The sequence below is a fragment of the Schistocerca cancellata genome, chromosome 1, assembly GCF_023864275.1.
Source record: "Schistocerca cancellata isolate TAMUIC-IGC-003103 chromosome 1, iqSchCanc2.1, whole genome shotgun sequence".
Lineage (NCBI taxonomy): Eukaryota > Metazoa > Arthropoda > Insecta > Orthoptera > Acrididae > Schistocerca > Schistocerca cancellata.
This window is the reverse complement of record NC_064626.1, coordinates 156,492,017-156,508,362: the sequence shown is the minus strand read 5'-3', so window position 1 is coordinate 156,508,362 and position 16,346 is coordinate 156,492,017. Positions and strand designations below refer to the sequence as shown.

The 16,346-nt window shown below is 37.6% G+C and overlaps 1 protein-coding gene across 1 annotated transcript; it reads right to left on the bottom strand.

Annotated features, from left to right (window-relative positions):
* Window positions 1-2,519: 2,519 nt before the first annotated feature.
* Window positions 2,520-16,334, bottom strand: LOC126167544 (39S ribosomal protein L50, mitochondrial). The gene is made up of 5 exons (XM_049920485.1): window positions 16,186-16,334; window positions 15,944-16,044; window positions 15,644-15,858; window positions 15,276-15,395; window positions 2,520-2,740 (listed from the first exon to the last, which is right to left on the bottom strand). Exons 1-5 carry the CDS (start codon window positions 16,288-16,290, stop codon window positions 2,625-2,627), a joined length of 657 nt encoding a protein of 218 aa, XP_049776442.1. The 5' UTR covers window positions 16,291-16,334; the 3' UTR covers window positions 2,520-2,624.
* Between the last annotated feature and the right edge of the window lie 12 nt (window positions 16,335-16,346).

Sequence of the window (16,346 nt, the reverse complement as noted above, 5' to 3'; positions counted from 1 at the left end):
CTATAACACTGTCATTTCATTTGGTCAAGTAGCACCATAAAAGTCTTTTCTCCCCAATTAAAAAAATACCTCTTCATTAGATCTGCCCATCTTATCTTCATTATTTTTCAGTAGCATCAGATTTCTGGTGAAACAGACTTGTTTATGTAAGTGCTTTGAATCAGTTAACTGCGGTTAATCAAGTATGGTGGTATTGGTTCTCGAAATACACTGCTCCTGATTACCAGTCCATTACACCAGTGTGCAAATTCAGTCTGTAATGTGCAGTTCCTCACATAAATGAAACCCTTACACTAAAACATTGACTTACATTAAATCAAAAAGAAAAATTAAAATTATGGCATGATGATACAGGAGAACAGAACACAACTTAAGCACCGAAAACTACTTTATCTTGATTATGAATAAACTAATTAAATAATAAATATTAGAGTAGAATTCAATTCATGTTTTGGAAATTTTACTACCAGATATATTAAAATAAAGAATTAGCGTATGGACATCACTGTCGTAAACACAAGGAACCAAGGGCAACTTTATGATAGTTTGTAGGTGGGGGGCTACACATGGTTGTATGGATTATTTTTAATATTCTGCAAGACAAATTCTGCAAGTAACTATCATGGAGTTCCAGTTCTGACTCTCTTAATAACCAGTGTAATAATGACTTTAAAATCATTTTATTAAAAGAAAAACTCCTGACTCCACTTTATTTTTCCTCTCCCTGATAGCTAGGGGATAAGGTGGGGAGCAGCTCCCCCCTTGCCCCCGGGGTTCACTTGTTTAAGAGTATGTTAACAAATGTCTCCAGAAAATGCTAAAATAAAGTAACTGCAATTCATCCTAAAATACTGTATAACATAACAAATCCATTTGACTGGTATTCAGAAAAATAAACCAACCCATAAGTGTTATAGCAAGATTGCAATGCAATTTGGATGATAAAAGAAAGACATTCTTCACCACCATTATAAAATGTTTCATTAAGATGGGCAGTATTAGTCTCTTCCAGCGCATGCAGACAACACAAATCTCAACACTGAAAAGTATGTGCAAGGGTGTGAAATCAAAATATCACTTCCCAAACTTTTTGATTATGTGTAGGCAAGAATTAAACTGAATTCTGAAACCAGCTCCTAATTATTAATTAAAAAAAAGAAAGATAGATTAGAGTGTAATGTCCCATCAACACCGAGGTCATTTGAGATGGAGCACGAGATCAGAATGGTTAAAGGATGTGGAAGGAAATCAGCTGTGGCCTTTCAATGGATCCATCTTGGCATTTGCCTGAAGGAGTTTAGAGAAATCACAGAAAACCTAAATAAGGATTGTCATATGAGTAAATAACTTACAGCTTAAGGGGCATCCACAAATTACGTGAGGCGTTTTGAGGGGATAGAGTTGACCCAAATCTCACCCAGTCTCACTTGGGGGAGAGGTGAGGTATTGGGAAATACCACACAAGTTTTTCTTTCCACAAGAAATAGTGTAAAATTGCTGAAAAAACTGGCTTAAATTATGTAAAACATGTTTCTCCACTAAAATGTGGCTATATCATGCACAATAATATTCATCACAGTTTGTGACTGCCACAAAGTGGCACAGTAGCTCTTCAATTGTTTAGCCGCTACCGACCATCCAAATGTGAGCCTCAATGAAAGCTGCACTGTATGAGCTGGATGGTAGTGATGCATGGACAGGTCCCGTCCATAAATGTTTCATTACTCAACGGCTCACTCAACACTGTCACTCACTCAGTATGAGTTAGCATGATTATCATGTTGCATACGTGAAACGACATGTCCACAAAATGAAGAAGTGCTGAAACGAAGAAGTTACAAAGTTATGGAAAGCAGAAGTTCCCGAAAAAGGAAGATTTGATGCTGTACGTTCAGCATGAGCTTGAACAGCTCCTAAGAGAAGCAGCAGAGCAAAAGGCCCATGCTACTCTGAAATTCTTCAATAAGGTATGCTAAACACCTCTCTTTCTAGTGAGCTTCTGTGCGCAAGTGACAATGGTTTAAAGTGACTAAATCAGTGCAAGGTTGAAGGAGCAGATGATTTTATTGAAAATTACATGGACATATTGGTTCCAGTAGTCATTCTCGAGACCACATGTATCGCCGTGGACTGAACTAGAATGAATATTCTTTAATGAATTTTTGTAGTTCCTTTTACATAAGCATTTTATTGTTCTATTTCCTCACTGTGATTCTAGTCTACGTTGTGTCTAAATACTAGCCTTAACTAGTCTGAGATAAAAATAATTATGCAAATTATGTTTTTTAAATAAATACAATGCAATTAAGCACAGATTAACATATTTACGCTAAAAATATGTATTCTGAAAAATCTTACATGAGGTTGTAGGGGTGGGGGGAGGAGGATGGGAGGGACCGATCCAAATCTCACATGGTGGGCATGTGGAATCGAAAAAATGTCGAAATTGCCTCACGTAATTACAGATGCCCCCTTACCCCAATAACTCCAAATGTTAATACACATCACAAAACAGTATAAAATATTTACAAACAATAATTTATTGCATCACTTGGCAGTTTACAAATAATGCAGTTTTAATATTTAATGCTCTTTACTAAAAAAAGTCATAGTTCATCCAATAATCACATCCACTTTGGTTTAGCAATGTGACCTTTGTATTTCTTCTTATATCTGAGCCCAGTAACTATAGTTGAACTTAATGGAAATGCGCTTACACCGCCAAACATGGTGTCTGTTTCTGTAACAGAAAGTTCATGAATCATTAATATTAACAGCAATCTATACAGCATAAAAATATTACTCAATGACATTCATTTTTTTCTAGGTCACTGTTTCAATTTTATCCAATGATTCTACATCTGTTCTCCACATTACCTCCTCTTGCTTCATTTTTACTGCGTTAGTTGCTGCTTAAAATCTCCCTCCCAAATTGTAACAGTTTTGTAATAATTGGATATGAAATACTTCTATTAGTATTTCTATAGAAAACAATGATAAGTCTTAAACAGTCAGTAAGAAATAAATGACAACAGTAGAGTCACTTTCTCCTGAAATATTCATCACACTCACAAAGCAGAGTGGAATATATATATTATACTAGAAAAGTACTCAAGAATTTAAGAAAAGGTTTTTGCCATTTTAGAGTGTGTAACAGAATGAAATATACATCACAGCAGGTTATTTACTTTATTCATTTCAATTGTATGTCTATACCAACACCAACAAGGGATGAGTTGCCCAAGAAGTAAAATCCTTTCTATATTGAAATGTTCAAAACATCAGAACACTGTTTTCGAAAAATGATAGTACATAGAGAAGCATGTAATATTGTCAAATGGTTTATACTCATAATACTTGTATCAAATGGCATAATGAAACAAGTTTACTTATCTAATTAGCTTACAAAGTCATATTTTGCAACTACAGAGTATTAAGATGATATAAGGTAAGATAAAATGATGTGAATAGGACAAGCAGATACAGCCGTATGCAGGGTGATTGTAACTAAAATAATGATGAGAATGAGGTTGAATTTGAATGAAATATCATCAAAGAAGGGGCAAATGTTATGGAAAAAAAATTACTTTAATGAAAATTTTAAGTGGTACAATATGGAAAATAAAAGATGTGGGATACATGACTGTTCCTTAATTTGAGCCTGAGACACTCAGCACAACTGTCTCAATGCCAGATTGGATACTACTAGTAAAACTCTTTTTTAAAAAAAAACAGTGATTGTGTGCCAGTAGCTACAGTGACTGTGTGCCAGCAGCTCTGCAGAAGTTCCCAACACTCAAGGTTAAAAAAAAAAGGCATTGGTTCAATGTCTGCCAAGAGTCTGGAGAAAATAATTACAAAATTAAAAAAGACAAGTACAACATGTGACATAGGGATGAAAACAATTTATCTGGCATCAGTAGAAAATGTGGTCACAGCATTGCAAGAGAGGTCAAGCGGTGGTGTGCAAAGGTGCCGTGCACAGGGAATTGCCCGAACTTTGAACATACCTGTAACTATGGTGCATAAAATACTAAGAAACATCCTGCATTGCTATCCATACAAAATTATACATATTCAGGAGTTGCTACCAGTAAGACACACATCTGCTCTAGAATTTCTTGCTTGCAGGGAAGTGGATAATAACAGAATGGCCATGGAACTTTCTCTTCACAGACAAAACCCATTTCCACCTCCAAGGACATGTCATAATACACAGAATTGCAAAATATGGGCAGCTGAAAATCTGCTTGGATATCAGCTGGTGCTTCATTCCACAAAGATAACTGTGTGGTGTGTGTTGATACCATTGTTTATTGTGGCACCACATTTTTTTGAGGAGGTGGGTCCTTGTTACCGGTATCTTCATTGATAAATGGTATTAAGAGTCTTATGTGCACCAATGTCATTCCAGCTCAACAGTGTGGATGTGTGGGTAGGATTATTTTTATGCAAGATAGTGCACCTCCACACATTGCACAAGACAGTGCAATAACTGCTGCAGAGGCATTTTGGAATTGCTAGAACTATAAGTCACCATTTCCCTACAGCGTGGCCATCCACATAACTTTTTCATTGCGGCTTCTTATTCGGTTTTTGCCCTCAGAACAATTAAAAACTGATGTTGTTGTTTTTAATGCAGTTTTTGGCCTCAGGACAGTTGAAAACTGATTTTTCCCATCTGATTTGATATGACCTTGTAGTGGTGGTTGGGCTTACTTAAATAACATTGCCACAACTGTCGAATGTCAAACTTGTCTGGGTATGCACACTGCACAGGATTGTTAGTTTAATGTGCAACTTACTCATAACTGTTGTATTACGATTCATCTGTTATTTATAGCTGAACCCACTTACGTTACAATGCTTACAGCACCATCTGGTGAGAAAATTTTCATTAATTTTTTTTGTTTCCATAACATCTCACCCTTCTCTGAATATATTCAATTCAAATTTGACTTCATTCTGACCAGCATTTTTTCTGTTTTTTTTTTCATTTTTTAACACCATTTTGTAACTGGAACTTTAAAACTGTAGTCACCCTTTTTATGTAAGTATGTATGTCTAAGTAATAATGAAAGCTGGAGAACAGGCAGTAGCTAAAATAAGTTCAGATATCCATTTTTTATTATACTTGGATATCCAAAGACTCCAACCAATTAATTGCTAAAGGTGCTGCATTTACGAAGTCTTTTCAGATAATGATGAATTTACTTTTTGGGCAGTCATGCAAAATGTGCTCTAGTGTTTGTTCTGACGTTCTGCAGTTGCACTGGTCACTATCTGTTTTAAGTCCCAATTTGTTTGATATTGTTGGAGATGGTGCAGTAGTTCTGACAGAATTGAGAAAGCTCCAGATTTTTCTTGTTTAGTTCACTCCTGGGAGGTTGGATGGTCGGATCTGTTTTACCTTACTTCTTATGGCCACAGACAGATGTCCACTGGGGAGAGGGACATCAACTTAACCTACCACAAAGGATGTCTGCTTTACCCTGTGATATAATGGTGTTGCTGCATGTGACATCAGACGTGTGCAAACAGAAAGAGAACAGATCAATATCAATGACAATTTTTTTGTGTCTATATTATTTTTTGGAATACAGGCTGTGGTGACAGACTGACCTGTAACATAGCCTATACTATAGGTTAGGTCGAAAGCTGACAAATATGGATGTGAGCTGGCCAAATTGGAAAATGTGGGCTCAAGTGTACTTGTAGTGTACTGAAGCTTTTCCAGTCATGCTAGTGTTAGCAATTCATTATAATTTTTGTAGCCAATCCGGTGATAATATGTGGTAGCCAATGAGAGTCACTGAATCTAATGACTGTTTTGATGGAAGATACAACCTGATTACTTTTGTTTTGAACATGGCGCACCAGGCTGATGATTACTGATCTGGCTATTATGAATTATAAGGTTGGTTACTGGCTTTTGTATTGACAGTGGAATAAATGGAAATGGCACTGGATAGCATGAAATGCACCAGGGATGACGAAGTAAGTGTCGAAATATTGAAGCGGGGAGGGGGGGGGGGGGGGGTGGTGGTGGACTTCAGAAGATTGGAAGATGGCACTATTATCCCTATATTCAAGAAAGGGAGTAGGAAGGATTGTGGAAACTACAGGGGAGTCACACTGATACCACACTGTGCCAATGTACACGAAAACATACTGGAAAGCAGAATCTGAAAAAGCATCAACAACAAGTTAAAAGAGGAACAAATGGCTTCAGACCTGGGAGGTGAACTGTTGACTTCATGTTTGCGTTGAGACTGCTCTAGCAGCACCATTATGAATTTTAGGAATACCTCGTGATAGCCTTTCTCGGTATGGAAAAGGCATTTGACAGTGTCTGTAGAAGAAAGGCCTGGGAAGCACTACAAAAGAAGAGAGTGGAAAAAGAAACAACAAGAAGACTGGAAAAGATGCACAGTGTAAGTCTGAGTTGTGTGAAAGTGGGAAATGAAAGAACCAGCAAACACAGCATGTGAAACAGGGAAGTGCATTGTCACCTCTCCCTTTCATTGTGGCCTTGTCAAGATAAAGACTAACATAGATGGAAAAGGCTAGATGAAAGCAATGGTGAAACTTCCTGGCAGATTAAAACTGTGTGCCCAACCGAGACTCGAACTTGGGACCTTTGCAAAGGTCCCGAGTTCGAGTCTCGGTCGGGCACACAGTTTTAATCTGCCAGGATGTTTCATATCAGCGCACACTCCGCTTGCAGAGTGAAAATCTCATTCTGGAAACATCCCCCAGGCTGTGGCTAAGCCATGTCTCCGCAATATCCTTTCTTTCAGGAGTGCTAGTTCTGCAAGGTTCGCAGGAGAGCTTCTGTAAAGTTTGGGAGGTAGGAGACGAAGTACTGGCAGAAGTAAAGCTGTGAGTACCGGGCGTGAGTCGTGCTTCGGTAGCTCAGATGGTAGAGCACTTGCCCGCGGAAGGCAAAGGTCCCGAGTTCGAGTCTCGGTCGGGCACACAATTTTAATCTGCCAAGAAGTTTCATATCAGCGCACATTCCACTGCAGAGTGGAAATCTCATTCTGGAAACATCCCCCAAGGCTGTGGCTAAGCCATGTCTCCGCAATATCCTTTCTTTCAGGAGTGCTAGTTCTGCAAGGTTCGCAGGAGAGCTTCTGTAAAGTTTGGAAGGTAGGAGACAAGGTACTGGCAGAAGTAAAGCTGTGAGTACCGGGCGTGAGTCGTGCTTCGGTAGCTCAGATGGTAGAGCACTTGCCCGCGAAAGGCAAAGGTCCCGAGTTCGAGTCTCGGTCGGGCACACAGTTTTAATCTGCCAGGAAGTTTCATATCAGCGCACACTCGGCTGCAGAGTGAAAATCTCATTCTGAAAGCAATGGTGTTCATGGATGACTTGATGATTTGGAGGAACAGGGAGGAGAAGATTCAAAGAACAGCTGGATGCTTGGAAGAAACTGTGAGAGAATATGGAATGAAATTTAATGTAAATAAATGTGAGATCCTCATTACAACCAAAGAAAGATACACCAACTAGCAGAAACTGTTCAAAATGATAATGAATGTGAATTTCCACATTTTAAGAAACTATGCAATACATATACTTATACACTGCACTGAAATCAAGAATGTGCATGGCACAATGTTGCTTATCTTTATAACTCAATAAAGTGTCAGCACACTGCTGCACCAGTGACACTTAAGTCTACTATTTTTGTAGTTTGGAAGTTATATAAGAAATATATCCTGCACATAAATAAATATGGTATGTGATGCACTGTTTCCAAATTGTGGTTTTGAGAAGATGTCCTCATAGCACTGCATTGGGACAAACCAGCTCCTACTTCAATGCTGTCTAACAATGAAGACGTATATCAAAGGAAAAAATCCGTGGTATCTGAATCTATTTTTGTATAAAATGCATGGTTGACCAACATTTGCTTTTATTATAAACCCAATGATAACTGGTTTCAGTCATGGACCATCTTCACGGATAAGGTTTAAAATGATTTAACCCACCACATTACATTTGTCATTAGTTAATAATGTGTAGAGCATGTCATGAACATCAATTAGGACACAGGACTTTTAGAAGCTAAGATAGTAAGTGTTAGTTTTAACCATTTTAAGGTGATATTTATCATTCATTTTACCTACCAATCTTCTTCCTGGTCTTCTTTACTTGGATTTTTTAAATTGAAATTTAGTTTACTGATGTGCGTATACTATTGAAGTTGACATTTTACATGTTCACATTCTTATTTTTTAGTTACTGCCATATTCTTAGTGTTGTTTGTTTTAATTTTTGGTAAGCCACAAAAAATGTCAATTATTTCAATATGAAGGTTGTGCAGCTCATGTTATGAGTGTCACAAGGAATAACAGACAATAGATTCAACCAATAATTTCCTCTATGACAAGTAGTGGAATGTACAGAAGTATTAATCCAGACTTGTGTGAGGCTTTAGTATACGCTGACATGCCAAAGAATGTGCTAAAGAATCCTTCTTTTAAAGGCTTCATGGTTAGTATCACTGGCCACAGTACACCAGATGAATGAAAATTGTGCAATTATTATTTCGAACAAGTGTGTGAAAAGGCTATTACCAGTGTTAAAACAGGCACTGGTGACCACTATATTAGGTTTTCAGTCAACAAGACCAATGACAGATGTGGCAGATTTATAGCTACTGTCATGGCGGGGAAATAAGACTCCACGGCACGAGTAAAGCCCCTCTACTCTGATGTAAAGAACTGGAGAATATGAATCACAGTATTGTAGTGTGCATTGTCAGGGATGCCGTAGACATCCTACGGCCAGGAGATAATAGGAATGAGAATTTTTTGCTGTGACAGACTGAGCTGCTTATAATAAAGTGGGAACAACAATGAAAAAATACTGTCATAGAAAGAATTCTATCCCATTGCTCCTGCCTTGCCCACAACATGCACCACCTAGCACAGGAAATGAGATATAATTTTCCTGATGTTAATAGTACCATTCCCTCTGTTAACAAAGTATTTCTCAAAGCTCCTAACTGCATTCAGTTATTTAAGCTAATAGCTCCACACAGTCTACCACCCATCTGAATCCCTACTTACACACTGGCACACCTGGGTCTTGGCAGTGTTATACAATGACGAACACTACCAGTCAAAGACTTATTACAGTAGTGAATCAGCTTTTACTGAAAAACCCACGAGAGCCCTTAAGAATAGCAAAAATGTTGCATCCTTGTCATTTTTAAAAGCTCACATTCAACATCTGTCTGTTGAAATTCAATGCCTGGATTCCGCATCTCTGCCACTGAAAGATGCTATAATGTGATCTCTAAGGTGCAAAAGTATCTGGAGGAAATATCTCATTCAATGGGTACAGCATGTTCCACTAAACTAAGGACTATTATTCTGAGGAATCCTGGACATGCAGAAAGTGTTCGCCATTACAGGGGGACGAGGTGGAGAGTTTGAAGGTGGAGTGTGTTGGGGACCATGAGCCATTATGATGATGGAATATGCACCACTGACATCTAGTGCTGTGGAGAGATCTTTTTCAGTCTATAAAAATGTACTGAGAGACAATGTTTCACTTTACAAAACTTAGAAATGAGGTTAATTGTGTATAACAATATCAGAATGAAAGATAAAATTTCTTATTAGTTACTGTGGTCTCAAGTGTGTGTTTTTCTGAAAGTGACACACAAAATAAGTATTCAGTAAAAGTCATCTTTAAATATTATAAAACAGAGAAAATAATTATAGGAAGGGTAAACATCTCAAATTTTTATGCTTTTTTCGAGTACTGATATAAGGAATATCTAATTGTTTTATTTTTCACAAAGAATGAGAATAACTGTATCAAAGTTGTAATAAAATTTTCTACATTTATTCCAAAAAGGCTAAAATAGTTTACCTGAATTTAAAAAAAAAGGCAATTTCAAGAAAATAAAGAGCTGAAATCCATTTCATAAAAACCTACAAATCTTGGCCCTTGTCATAACATAGGTACTGATCTGCAGGTTGGTTTTACAGTTTACAAAGCACTGTTGATAACTTTTAATCCAAAAAAGGACCTAACTCAACCGCAAATTCTATACAGAATCTAACCTGGATTCTAGCGGACCCTAGAGATTTGTTACATTTTAATAATGTTAGCTGTTTTTCAACATCACTGACCCTAATATCAGTATTACTCATATTTGCAGTAGTTTGAGATTTGAATTTGGACAATATTTCCGAATATTAATTATCACTATATGAATGAATTACATGAGATTGTTCCACTAAGTCACTGATCTATGCAGAGTTGTGACAATAGCACAAAACATTTTATTTGCACTTTCTGGAAAGACTCACAGCTGATTCTCAATTTAAATAAATATAATACAAATATCTATAAAAAAGATACACTGTAACTCAACAAACAGACGATTCAGTGAGCAGCACACAGGTAAGTAAAATGAAAGATTTGTAGGCGATGCTCAGGCAAATACCTGGTTCAAATTAATTTGAACACTTCTCAAAAATATCACCTATAAAGACTTATTATTGGTCTCCATCTTGAATTCACTCCAAATAGAATTCGTAGGTTCGTAGCAGTTCTAAAATCTTTACGCAAGTCATATGCAGACAATCAACAAATATTTATAAATTTTGTCCTGAAAATTAGATTTTGGAATTTTCCAAGTAGGTTTCTGCAATCCGATAGCTGTTTTCCCTCAAAACTGGCCATATGAGAATTTTCAGTGCTTTCCAAAGTTCCATGAAACTTCAACCTGATATTAATTCCACTCACTTGAGCAGTATTCCATTATAGGCAACAAGTGTCTCATAAGAAATTTCTTTTTCAAATAAATTCCATTTTCAATTAACCTGTCAATAAACCCAAGCATCCCATTTGCTTTACTCTCAACTTGGCCAATCTTTCCATTATATCTCATATTACCATACATTTTTACAAACCACTATTAACTCTAGTTATGACTCATAAAGAATGTCAGCAACTACTGCAAATATTTTTGTCTTGCTAAGAGCATTAAGTTCTAACAAGAGAAGAAAAATACATAATTATCTTCCACAAGTGCATCACACAATGACCAGAATAGCATATTTTGTGCAGGTGGTATCTCATACCTCATAAATATTTGAAGTGAGAGATATTCCAATACTGTCAAGAGCTACTGACAAAAAAGTATTTATTTACTACTGGTTTTGATCATCTGATTATCTTCATGTAGGCTTCTGTAAATAATTTTATGGTACTGAAGAGGATCAGATAATTGAAAGTGGTGGTAAACACAGAATCATACCTATCTCTACAAACAATTGTCATTCTGGAGAATCTTTGAAATGGCAAGAAACCAAATTACACTACAATATTACACAATTTTGTGGAGTATAAAGGCACAATGTGAATATGCACTATTGCTTAAAGTGCTAAACAATTCTGAACACACATCCTAACGAAACTGTGACACAGATCATTTGCACTAACCAAGTTCTTGTAAATGAGATTAATGGTAACAAACTACTCGGACAGAGAATATGTGTGTGTGTGTGTGTGTGTGTGTGTGTGTGTGTGTGTGTGTGTGTGTGTGGTGGGGGGGAGTGCAAGTCAAATTCCAATCAGTACAAGTGTATAACCCTTGTTCAGTGAGCACCCAGGAACCAATCTGTGATAGTCACTTGCTAAGCTAGTAAATCTAAACACACTGCCTGACAAAACACACACACACACACACACACACACACACCATCAGCAGGTAGTTAAATGAATTTAAACAATTAGATCGGCAGTTGTATGTGGTACGTAGTACGGACACCAGAGTGCATGAGTGTTGTTCATGTTTAGTGCTGTTATCTGGCCTGATGCGATTTATAAGAGGCCGCATACTAGTATTTCACACAGTTTGAATGGCGTCACTGTGGAAATCTACATTTGGCCGGATGGGTGTGCAATATCCATTGTTGTTGTTGTTGTTGTTGTTGTTGTGGTCTTCAGTCCTGAGACTGGTTTGATGCAGCTCTCCATGCTACTCTATCCTGTGCAAGCTTCTTCATCTCCCAGTACCTACTGCAACCTACATCCTTCTGAATCTGTTTAGTGTATTCATCTCTTGGTCTCCCTCTACGATTTTTACCCTCCACACTGCCCTCCAATGCTAAATTTGTGATCCCTTGATGCCTCAGAACGTGTCCTACCAACCGGTCCCTTCTTCTCATCAAGTTGTGCCACAAACTCCTCTTCTCCCCAATCCTATTCAGTACCTCCTCATTAGTTATGTGATCTACACATCTAATCTTCAGCATTCTTCTGTAGCACCACATTTCGAAAGTTTCTATTCTCTTCCTGTCCAAACTATTTATCGTCCATGTTTCACTTCCATACATGGCTACACTCCATACAAATACTTTCAGAAACGACTTCCTGACACTTAAATCTATACTCGATGTTAACAAATTTCTCTTCTTCAGAAACACTTTCCTTGCCATTGCCAGTCTACATTTTATATCCTCTCTACTTTGACCATCAGTTATTTTGCTCCCCAAATAGCAAAACTCCTTTACTACTTTAAGTGTCTCATTTCCTAATCTAATTCCCTCAGCATCTCTTGACTTAATTCGACTACATTCCATTATCCTCCTTTTGCTTTTGTTGATGTTCATCTTATATCCTTCTTTCAAGACACTGTCCATTCCGTTCAACTGCTCTTCGAAGTCCATTGCTGTCTCTGACAGAATTACAATGTCATCAGCGAACCTCAAAGTTTTTATTTCTTCTCCATGGATTTTAATACCTACTCCGAATTTTTCTTTTGTTTCCCTTACTGCTTGCTCAATATACAGATTGAATAACATTGGGGAGAGGCTACAACCCTGTCTCACTCCCTTCCCAACCACTGCTTCCCTTTCATGCCCCTCGACTCTTTATAACTGCCATCTGGCTTCTGCACAAATTGTAAATAGCCTTTCGCTCCCTGTATTTTACCCCTGCCACCTTCACAATTTGAAAGAGAGTTTTCCAGTCTACATTGTCAAAAGCTTTCTCTAAGTCTACAAATGCCTTTCCTTAATCTTTCTTCTAAGATAAGTTGTAAGGTCAGTATTGCCTTACGTGTTCCAATATTTCTACGGAATCCAAACTGATCTTCCCCGATGTTGGCTTCTACCAGTTTTTCCATTCGTCTGTAAAGAATTTGTGTTAGTATTTTGCAGCTGTGACTTATTAAACTGATAGTTCGGTAATTTTCACATCTGTCAACACCTGCTTTCTTTGGGATTGGAATTATTATATTCTTCTTGAAGTCTGAGGGTACTTCGCCTGTCTCATACATCTTTCTCATATCTGTGGGGAATTAGGACATGACAGTGAGCTGATGTTAGAATGCATGGGAACATGAAAAAAAAGCACATTTGACAACTAGGTTCCCATCGACTGCATCTAATCCACCTCAAGAGAGGATCGCAATATTGTGCAAAAAGCAAGTGTTAATGCCTTCACTTGTGCACCTGTCATCCCAAGGAGGGAGGGAGATTAGATTTTAAAATCCCATTATTAAAGACAAACCACACACTCAGAATGTTTCATGGATGGGGAAGGAAACTGGACGTTTTCAATGGAACTATCTAAGCATTTGCATAAAGCAATTTAGGGAAATAATGGAAAGCCTAAATCTGGTTTGCCAGACACAGATTTGAAGCATTGTCCTCCCGAACCACGTGCTAACCACTGAGGCACCTCGCTCAGTGTATGAGAACAAGTAACTGACGCCCTGCAACATTCTATGTCATGGCCCACCATTAGCTGCAGAGTATCAGCAGCTGGACTAGGGAATTACTGCCCACGCATAAGATGCTGTTAACATAACAGCTCAAAACAAAGGGCTGTGTTTGGAGTCATGTAAAGACCAGGAAGCAAAAACTGCTGATGAACTGTACCATCTTATGTTCAGTGATAAATTGTGTTTCTGCACTACCCCAGTTGAATGTCACCGGGAAGTATGGAGGTGACCTGACAGGTCTCATTCTTATAATGTTTTGGAGAGGCACAATAGGGTTACTACCAGCATCATAAGTGCGAAGAGCCACTGGTAGACTTCAGATAATGGCTGGTAGGGAGTGAAGGAAATCTTGACAGCACATCAGTAGGTCAATGACATCCTGTGTTCTCCTGGATTGCATCTCACCGTTGTTTCTCAACACAACAATGCTTGTCCACCAAAACCACAGGTTTCTGTGAAGTATCTGCATGATATCTTCAACTTTTGTAGTCCTGTCTTCCTCAGTTGCGTGTAATATTACGGTATATTGATAATTTTCACTTATGGACCATCTGACAGCAACTGAAAAAAACACAATTTTAGTGTGGCACTAAAATTGTGTTTTATTCAGTTGCTGTCAGTCGGTCCATAAGTAAAAATTATCAATATACCATAATATCTGCATAATGTTGAGGTAATATTATGGCCAGCAAGATCCTCAGCTCTATCTCCAGTACAACTTCATCCCAGTGCCATTATCCTCAATATCAAGGCTCATTTAAACAGTTGTACGCCAACTTGCCTTCAGAAGAGTATGCAACATCTTTATGATAACCTTCCCAACTAAATCAGTGCATATACCCAGGCCAGAGAAGTGCTCATACTGCAAAGTTCTTTGTAAATTTGACTCATCTTTGATAGTAACTGAAATTTCATTACATATTCTCTCAAGCGATGAAATTCCACTCTGTTTCCTCCCCTCTCCTCACTGCTACACTTTTTTGCGCATAGTGTATATTGAAATATCATATAAGTGAGCAAGAACAACTAAGAAAACTAAATTGCAGAAACAAAACTTTTTGATTTGTGATGAGAACACAATATTTGAAAACTATCATGCTGGGAATAGGAAATCCAGGACCTGACCACATAGTAATAAATTTGTCGATGCTTCATATGCCCCATTCTTGCTGACATTATCTCACCACAATTTTCCCACACAAGCAGTCTATGCACCACTTTCCCCACAGATGGTAGGCTACTTCTAACATTTAGGCTAACTCATGTGCAGTTATGGAGTGCTTATAGCAAAGAAACTGCTTGGGGATATTTGTATTTACAAAACTGAATAAAGCTGTACATATATTCACTTCAGAACATTTTCTGTGCTCCATACAAACCTCTTTGTTAACTAATTCTCTCATTATAATACAAGTATTTCAGTAAAGAATATTTTCCAAAAATTGAAATTCAGTTCTTAGTCCATACATAACCTGCATTCAGTAACAAAGTCAGAATAGTTGTATAAATGCTGATCACCTGGGTGAAATCTGTGATATTCATACTGAATATGAAGATTCTCTGGCAGCTCCACCTTTTTCAACGTATCAAATGGAATAGTCACATCTACAGGTGTTTCATAGAAATTTATTACATCATCTGCAAACATACAAAATCTCATTTACTAACAGTGTATAATAGGCTTATAAAAGCTCTAAAACTAACATTACTGGAAAACATGACTGTTTCATTTCTCAATGTTTTAGAAAGACCCCCTTTCAATCACAAAAATGTGCAATCTTAGTTTTGCAACTTGATGTTAAGGAACATAAAACTTTGCAGAAGCAGGCCTCAATAAATTCTATTACAGTTCTTTTTTTTTTTTTTTTACATAATTAGTTACTTACCAAGTGACTCTATTGTATGCAAGAGTGAATTTGGCACTCCGTGTTGGAATTCTTGGTAGCATTTTGCCAACAAGCTGAACTTAAATTCTGAATCTGCTATTGGATTGCTGTGTTTCAAGATTTGTTTCTTATCTTGCCATACTGACTCACAGATATCGTCAATTTTTTTCTTAATGTCACCTTCTGGGATGTACTGTTTCTGTGGCCGCACGAACCTAAAGATAAAGTCATTCGATAGACATCATCAAACTGCTCTATCTGTAACGAGATGATAAATATTCATCGTGTGTCAATGAGTACCCTCGTGAAGCAAGAGATTCCCCTGTCGATTCAATTGTTCTAGCTCTAGGCCCCTCTTTCTTCTTATTTTTGGAGGCCAGAAGCTTTTTGCTAGCTGTAAACTAAAAGCAAAACAGTTTGTTTACATACACAATTCTTTCAACATGTCTCGGACATAGATTACAAAGGGGCTACCACATAGTTTTCACTCGGTAAATGTATTACATATCTCTCAATAACCATACGTAAATATTACTACCTACCATACACATCACATTTCCAAAGCTATATTTAATTTCATCCCCTTTCATCAGCCCATGCCTCGCGAGCGCTGCCATGATACAGTTACATGTATACCATGTGACCATAACAAGCCAATAGAAATCACAGAGTCTCTGCGCTTGTTGTTTCCCATCCGCCATTT

Bases quoted from the DNA above. Each gene is read 5' to 3' on its own strand.
- LOC126167544 (XM_049920485.1), bottom strand. From the start codon at position 16,290: ATGGTCACATGGTATACATGTAACTGTATCATGGCAGCGCTCGCGAGG. The intron at 15,859-15,943 runs GTACTCATTGAC...CTTTATCTTTAG, and splicing joins GAATCTCTTGCTTCACGAGG to GTTCGTGCGGCCACAGAAAC. The intron at 15,396-15,643 runs GTAAGTAACTAA...GTATGTTTGCAG, and splicing joins GCATACAATAGAGTCACTTG to ATGATGTAATAAATTTCTAT.